At 42.7% G+C, this 8389-nt stretch overlaps 1 protein-coding gene across 2 annotated transcripts in view; it reads right to left on the reverse strand.

Annotated features, from left to right (window-relative positions):
- The window catches only part of CHGB (chromogranin B), a 13154-nt gene extending 5095 nt beyond the window's left edge, over positions 1-8059 (reverse strand). Inside the window, exons 1-3 of one of the 2 annotated variants that reach the window (XM_028112932.2) lie at positions 7994-8059; positions 3148-3194; positions 2543-2636 (exon numbers count right to left, since the gene is read on the reverse strand). In XM_028112932.2, the coding sequence (XP_027968733.1) occupies positions 2543-2636; positions 3148-3194; positions 7994-8042 (190 nt within the window). In that variant the 5' untranslated portion in view covers positions 8043-8059. The remainder of the gene's footprint in view (positions 1-2542; positions 2637-3147; positions 3195-7993) is intronic. The other variant, XM_028112931.2, reaches the window with a different exon arrangement.
- Between the last annotated feature and the right edge of the window lie 330 nt (positions 8060-8389).

Raw genomic sequence — 8389 nt, forward strand, 5'->3', positions numbered from 1 at the left:
TAGCTTTAAGTCCCCGCAGGTGAGATCAGAGGAGGACTGTTGATTAGCAGCACATAGTCATTGTCAATCTGATAAACCAAGGTGTGAAGCTCATCCTTACTTTCAAGTAAAAAAGGGGGAAATGTACCTTCTATCCTTAAGTCTCTGTTGCAAGGATGACCAGATTAACCTGGACAAACAGATTCTTTTATCTATTAAGAAGCTGGGCTATGTATTCCCTAAGGTCTCTTCAAGCTATAAAACAATGATTCTCCTCTATTCCCCTAAGTGCTCATTCACTCAACAAGTGTGTGCTTGCTCCACAGACACTGCACAGAATGGGGAGTGGAAATGGAGATGGGCTAGGGGCAGGAGGGAGATTTCATCCATGCAGCTGGCTGAAAAGCTCCACCAGTCTTCTGATCAGTTTAAGACACATCCGCAGGAGAGAAAACTAGAATTGAGCAGAAGCCACAAAGTGGTAACCCAGAGGTGAGTTCTGGTTGGCCTCAATAGCATTTTTAGTCATTTCAAATTGAGGCAATACTTAAATACCAGGGGATGTTGCTTACAAATCCAAATTTTAACTTCTTTTGAAAAATCCAAATCTGATAACAAAGTCTGTATTTCTCCACCAGTAGGGTTGGAAGTGAGAAATATGTGCCCCCCTCCCCCCGCAAAGGGACATATATCCTCCAGTTTGTGAGTCACTTCTTACCTGCCTCATGCCCTATGCTGTCTGTCTGGGCCTTGGCTGCTGAGTCTGCAACCAGGAGGATCTCTTAAACCCTCCTGATCTCAGCATTGTATAGTTCTCTGGGTAGAGTGTCACCAGGGTCCTTCCTGAGAGACAAGAGTCGTTTGATTTTAACCAGTTTCCCTGGGTCTCTCTCAACAGACATCAAAAGACCCCAAGGCACAGTCTGTGTTAAGCAGAAGCTAGAATCACTATGGCCACAACCTAAAGGCTGAGTCTGATCTTGGCAGGCAAGCAGAGCCCTACATCAGCAGCTCTTCCTAAGCAATCACAGTTCTTTGATGACCTAGTATGGCAGACCCCACACTTCTCCATCCATCCAGTAAACGAGGGAAGGGGAAGGGAGATAGTGAGACAGGTTTGCCCAGAGGAGCTGCCTTTAGTCTCTGCCTGAAGACTCATTCTGTCTGTATTTATTCCCTGTAATGGCTGGAAAAGAAGTTTGGGGAGAAATTCAGAAAGACATATGTATGCTGGGATTGGTAGGGAAGCTTCTTCCCACTGTTCATGGGGCCTGTAGAGGCTCAGGTCCCCACATCTGTGATTACCCTGAAGCCCCCAACGGTGGATTGAGTCCTGCCAGGTTACTCTTTTGGTCAATTGCCAATACTTGTTTTTACCATTTTATGCATGAGGGCTCATGTGCGGCAATAGCAAGAGAGTATTATCTTGCAATGGGAGATTTTGGAGGTGACGGGAAAAACAAATCCACTATTCCCAGCCTAACTAAAAATTTTAAAAGCAGAGAAGTTGTTGAAGAGAACAGTGGTTTTTGGATTTGACTGAATCAGGTTAACTTCATGCATAAGAGAGACGGCGTAGTTTTTGGAAAAACTCATCTTTCAATGTCAACTCCCAGTGGATATTGCTTGCATTTCTGTTCAAATTTTATCTTCAACAGAAGTTGATTGTATAGAGAACACATCCCACTTTAGATTCAGAAGATCACTGCTCTGACTCACCGGCTGCTCCTCTTGTACCCTCCCCCTTCCTGTTCGCCACCATTTGGTAGTACCTCCCATTCTAATCAGCTCTAAATTAAAATGGCCTGAACAGGGGCGCCTGGGGGGCTCTGTTGTTAAGCGTCTGCCTTCGGCTCAGGTCATGATCCCAGGGTCCTGGGAATCGAGCCCCCGCATCAGTCTCCCTGCTCGGCAAGAAGCCTGCTTCTCCCTCTCCCACTCCCCCTGCATGTGTTCCTGCTCTCGCTGTGTCTCTCTCTGTCAAGTAAATAAATAAAATCTTTAATAAATAAATACAATGGCCTGAATAATCTGTCATGTAAAGAGGCCAGAAGTTTCCAAGTCATCCTTCAAGCTTCTAACTTCTCACTGTCAGAAGAGCAGAAGGCAAAGAGTAATTTTAAGATCTCCTATCCTTTCATCTTCCAGCATTCCCAGAACACTTAACTCCTGCAACCTAATCACAAAAGAGCACTCCCCACACTTCCCTCCACCCAAGTGAAAGCCTGTTCTAAAAATCCAAACTCTGGAACTAAGGAATTTAAGAACTGATAGCTATCTCAAAGGCTGTCATTGAGTCCAACTCCCTCGTTTTACTTTGAGAAAACAAGCGCAGAAAGGCAAGAGGTCCTTCCCCGTGGCCACACAGCTATGAAGTGGCAGAGTGAGACTAGAAGCCATTATCGTCTATCTCCCCAGATCCTAGTCTAGTCTGCACTCTTCCCATTACATTATGCCCTCCCCTGCGCCCTTTCATTTGGAGGTAAAGTGGAAGGTGTAGTGGAGGGAGTGGGAGAAAGGATCACTTGAGGGACAAAGATCTCCTGCAGTGTGGGACACTTACTCTTTTTCAGGACCTGGCGACACTCTGGGGTGATGGGTGGAGTGTTGGACTTCGACAAGGCATTTGAGAGGACCTCGATGATGCAGCGAGTCACCTGGGGGTGGGGGGAAACCCAAGAGCACGTTGGCAAAAGCTGGTGTCACTGGGATGAGGGGCTAACTCAACCCAGAGCGGCTGTAGCAAGAGGCTTGGCTCTGTGGCCTATACTGGTGTGGGATCCTTGGGGCAGAAATGCAGATTTACAGGACCATAGTGAAATCTCAGAGGCTTCTCCACAGAACAGTGCAAAACAGCATTGGGTCAAGATTAAATAAGAGAAGGGAAATAAACACCCATTTCTTGTAGGTTCGAAAAGGAAAATGGTGATGACAGCTGTCCTCCGGGACACTAAAGACGTCCAGGAAGGAAATGAGCACCCAGGGCAGGAGGGTGCCCCCGTCTCTGCCCCCATCCCCTTAGGGATGAAAACCTAGCTTTGTAAGACTATGTTGTAGGTTTCCTGTTGCTGTCATTTGTTTTTGTTCGGTTTGGTTTAATATGATAAGGAGTGGGAGAACCTAGAGTCTAGATAAAAGTCTAGATTCTAGACTTCCAATTCAACTTACCATTTCTTCATTGTGGTTCCTGTTATCCACTGGCACAGAACTGACTGCTTTGAAGGAGAAAAATAAATGGGAAGACTTTAGTTGATTTTTGGGAGCTGTGTGACCCCAAACTCACAAAATCACCTCCACCCCCTGCACGTTATATGGAAAGAGGGGCAAAGTCACAGCTGAGCAGAATGGAGATAGTTGAAGAAGATTGGTCCAGGAGCCATTATTGCCCCAGTGCACTCTCTCTCTCTCTCTCTCTCTCTCACACACACACACACACATACACACACAGCTGTTGTCCCTAGCAATGTCTTAAACGTGATTTGGAAATGAATACTGTCTAATATGCAGTGTAATTCAAATCCACACCACAAAGACAGCTTCTGAGATACTGGCAATGTTCAGTTTCTTTCTTTTTCTTTTTTTTTTTTAAGATTTATTTATTTGAGAGCGAGAGAGGGAACAAGTGGGGGAGGGGCAGAAGGAGAGGGAGAGAATCTCAAGCAGACTCCCCGCTAAGCATGGAGCCCAAAGTGTGGCTGGGTCCTATGACCCTGAGATCATGACCTGAGCCAAAACCAAGAGTTGGACCCTCAACCAACTGATCCACCCAGGTGCCCTGGCAACGTTGTTTCTTGATCAGGGTACTGATTACACAGATGTGCTCAATGAGTGAAAAATTCATTAAGCTGTATACTATGATCTGTGCAGTTTTCTAAATGTAAATAAAAAGTTTAAAACCTAGTTTAAATGAAACCAGGGTACCTTCCTCAACTCTTCTGCCTACCCAAAATGGGTAAAGATTTGTGATTCCCTCTACCTATTCCTGTCCCCAAGAAAATATCCCTCCCAAAACTCACTTTATTTTTGAAGACATGATTGTGATTATCTTATATCACTTAACCTCATTTTTACCCCCAGTCCTTTGCCTGAACAAGGTTGCTTATGCATCTCTAACAGAGTTGCATTTCCCTTTCCCCACATTGTCTGCAGCCATGTGTAAAGAGCAGGGGAGTGATCTCATTCTACTAGTACAGCATCAAGTCTGTAATATCATGTACAAATGGTGTTTAACAGCTGGCTAATGAGGGTATTTTAAAAGAATAAATTTTAATTTATTCAAATTAAATTTCACGAGGCTCTGCTTGTTTTAAACCAGCAATTCAAATGCCTTTGTCTTCTTAGGAGATGTTTCAGGTGCTTTTAATTTTCCAAAGCCATTTTTTTCTTTCAAAGCTGCTTTGATTCTTTCATCTTTCACGTTGACTTTGTTCTGTCTAAGCCCTTTCCATTGGAGAAGCTAAAGCATTTACATGTAGGCCCATCTCCACAGTTCTCCTGGCATTCCCTGAAGTAGACAATTGCTATTATAGCTGAAGAAGCTCAGTGCAGAAAATTCTTCTAGATCCCTGAGCAAGAGAAGAGCTAGCTGGAGCAAGAGCAAAACTCTCAGACATCAGAGATGAAAGCTACTCAAATGCAGTTTATTTTTAACCAGCAACCTGACCTCTCCTCACAAAATATTTGCTCTCCAAGCCTTCTTAACTGCCTGCCTCTAACCAATTACAGATCATAGGGCTCAATCTTGAAATAAAACACCTATTTCATGTATTCACCTTACTGAATTTTCCTTTTTAAAGCATGGCCTGGGATCTACTTCAATTGTTTCAAGAAGCCCAAAGCTATCCAGCATGATGAAATCATGTGTAAACTGTTTGAGAAGTGGTTAACAAGGTAAGAAGACCCCACGATCTTCCTGAAATTTAGTTCAAACAAGACCCAGATGGCCTGCCTTTGGCACCCAGGGTCCAGTATGCTGGGCCATTATTTTATCCCCCAAATGGCTATTATTTGGAAACATTCCCACTCTGGCACTTATTCTTTGCACCTGAATCTGTAAAATTCTGTGGAAAGAAATAACTGAGAGAATTACTCCTCTAATAAGCTAGAAGGTGCCTTTTTAAAATCTAGCTTTACTAAAACCTTTGTAATGCAGTTTCTTGCTAATAACTTACCCCCCCCCCCACAAATGTAAAGTAGGTACTTTTATTAACTACTGACATTGCCTAACTATTAACAGTTATCAGATCTGGGCGGAGATTTCTTTTTTTTTAATTTTTAAACTTTTTTTTTATTTATTTGTCAGAAAGAGAGAGAGCACACAAGCACAAGCAGGGGAAGTGGCAGACAGAGGAGCAAGAGAGGAGCCTGATGTGGGACTCAATCCCAGGACTCTGGGGTCATGACCTGAGCAGAAGGCAGATGCTTAACCGACTGAGCCACCCAGGCGTTCCAAGAAATATTTTCTTTATCACTCTAAACAATTTATAGCTCATGTTTGTTATTGCAGGACAGTCCTGTTTCTCTGACTGACGCTCTTCAGACCTGTTTTTGATGGAAAGGAGCTGAGGTCTCCTTATAAAAGTGCATTACGCATCTTAGTGAGACACCGAAGTTCCCCTGTATTTCTTCCAATAGAATCTGTGACAGCAAAGTAATAACCAAAGACACGTTGATTCCCCTAAAGTAGCTTAACTTATTTTTGTATAAATTAAGATTCAGAGGGCACCAAAGAAAACCCAAAGATTATGATAAAAGTGAAATAGTCAGATGGTAGAAAATCTTCAAATTATATTGTATGATAAACCTGAGAAAAACTTCCAGAATATTATATATCACAAGACTATCAAACTAAGATTTGATTCTAGAATAAAAATGCAGCTATAGTTTAAAAAGTTTACTCATCTGAATGCAGAAACTATTTTACCCAGTATAATATGGATATCACAGAGCTACTTCACTCATACTAATTTTTCAGAGTGCCCAGTAGCTACTGTAGAAAGGTATGGATCTCCCTTCAGAAGCTCTTAAGGGTAGGAAATGAACCAGATGTTTTCCTGAGGTTTTCTTCAGCCTGTGATTTTGCTAAATAGCAAACTTTGCTTGAAAGCTACCATGTTTCATTTCCAGGCATTTGTGGAGGGTGGGAATGGGAAATGACTGCTAACAGGCATAGGTGTTTCTTTCTGGGGTAACGGAAAACTTCTGACATTTGATAATGATTACAGAATCTGTGAATATACTAAATTATGCACTTAGTGTGCATTTTATGGTGTGTGAATTATAGCTTAATAATTTTTTAAAGACTATAATGTCTCAAAAAATAATGTCTCTAATTTAGCCAATATTAAAATATGAACCCTTCTTAAAATATTCTCTTGCATAAAGGAGCTATAAATATTTTACCACTATAGTAAAATAAGTCTCACAAATGATACTGTTTTGTAGTCTAAAGCACAATGTATAGCATAGCTATGTAGCATTTTAAGCAGTTTCTTTCTGAAAATATTTTTGACTGGAAAAGACTCTAAATATTCATTTAGTTTTCTTTTAAATTAAGAACATTTATGGGCAATTTAGAAGAGTGACAAGAATGTTAGAAAATTCTGGGAGCCTCTGGGTGGCTCAGTCGTTAAGTGTCTGCCTTCGGCTCAGGTCATGATCCCAGGGTCCTGGGATCGAGCCCTGAGTCGGGCTCCCTGCTCCGCAGGAGGCCTGCTTCTCCCTCTCCCACTCCCCCTGCTTGTATTCCCTCTCCTGCTGTGTCTCTCTCTGTCAAATAAATAAATAAGATCTTTTAAAAAAATGTTAGAAAATTCTGAATGTGGGTAGCTTGCAATAAAATAAATTACCATTGGTTTTCTTTTTGTATCTTTATATTTGGGATCCAGCAATTGCTGTCAATGAAAACTTGATATTCATGGTTGGCAGTACCTCAATTCCAGTTAGGAATCTCAATCTCAGATAAGAACAATATCCTATGAGGTTATTAAAACAGTAACAAAACCTCCAGTTCAATCTGGTGGTATCATATTTACTTCCCAATGGTCTAGTGATTTTACTTCAACACACACACACACACACACACACACACACACACACACACACTTTTCCAAATCTCCAGAGACCATTTCTTCAAGATTCATAGTAGTTTGAAAGATTAATCCTACAGTCTTCCACACATAAAGAGACACTGTTAAATATCTACTACTTAAAATTTCATTCTCCCAAATTGACTAAAATGATGTTTGGTTTTTTTGTTTGTTTGTTTTGTTTTGTTTTTACTTCTTCAAGGATATCTTTGTGGTTGTTTTATAATTGTTATTTTCCTGGAGTACAAAAGTCAAAATATCTACTGCAGTTTCCATTCATAACTTAAAAATGGATGAATTTGGGTATGAAATTACCTCTCCCCAGAAATGGAACTATAAAATACAAAAAAAAATTACATACATATACGTAAAGACACACATATAGAGGAACATGTTAAGAAAAAGATATGATATCTTATATACATATAAGACTTATTTTCATCTCATCATGTTTAAATAATAATGATAATAAAGGAAATTATGCAGGTGCCAACTAATATCATAATACATGTACTCTTGTGTCTCCATAGTTCTCTGGCTTTAAAAAAACCAAACGAATACTTAATTCCAGTTACATATTAAGATTTTAGCAGCATCTCTCTAGATAGGTAGAGAGAGCATGACATTTTAGAAGTGAGCACAAAATGTGGGGTTTCCTTGGAGGCGCAGGCACGTTTTTCTCTACAGGAAAACTCAGATATGAAAAGACTGAGACTCTTCTGGTTGGGCTAGGAAGCCCTCTGGCTTTTTCCAAGTCAGACGATGAAGCAGGGAGTTTCAGAAATTAAGAATCTCAAGCAAGAAGGAGAAACCTTCCACTCAACCCTTCCTCTCCCCCAGTATCTACAAGCCAAGGTTCCCCAGCGGCCAGGAGCACCGAGGCCAGCGCTGTCCGCGGTGCTGAACAGCCGGCCGAGCCCACTCACCGGCCACCACCGCCGCTCCTAGGAGGCCGAGAAACACCGCCGGCTGCATGGCTCCGCTCGGCCGAATCTGCACGGAGAAGAGGATGGCGGCTGGACAGGTGAGTGAGATGCGGGCAGAAGGCGAGATAAAGATGCTCCGGGAAAGCAGCTGTGTGTCCAGGTCCCCGCGGTGTGGCGCGGTTGGCGCAGGCCCCGCTCTTTTAAAGGGCAAGCCGGGCCGCAGGGCCAGGAGGGGAGGGAACCCAGGAGGCGGCGCCCCCTCGCTCAGCCCTGACGTCACGAGTCCCCCCCTTCCCCACCCCACCCCCGCCCCCGGGCCGCGGCGCAGGTAGGAGGAAATTTAAGCGAGTCCAGTCTCCTGGGTGCTTGGGGTCTGGAGCAGGAGTGGGCAGTAAG

The sequence above is a fragment of the Eumetopias jubatus genome, unplaced genomic scaffold, assembly GCF_037043125.1.
Source record: "Eumetopias jubatus isolate StellerSeaLion01/CBP00866 unplaced genomic scaffold, mEumJub1_p1.0 scaffold_9, whole genome shotgun sequence".
NCBI classification, from domain to species: Eukaryota; Metazoa; Chordata; class Mammalia; order Carnivora; family Otariidae; genus Eumetopias; species Eumetopias jubatus.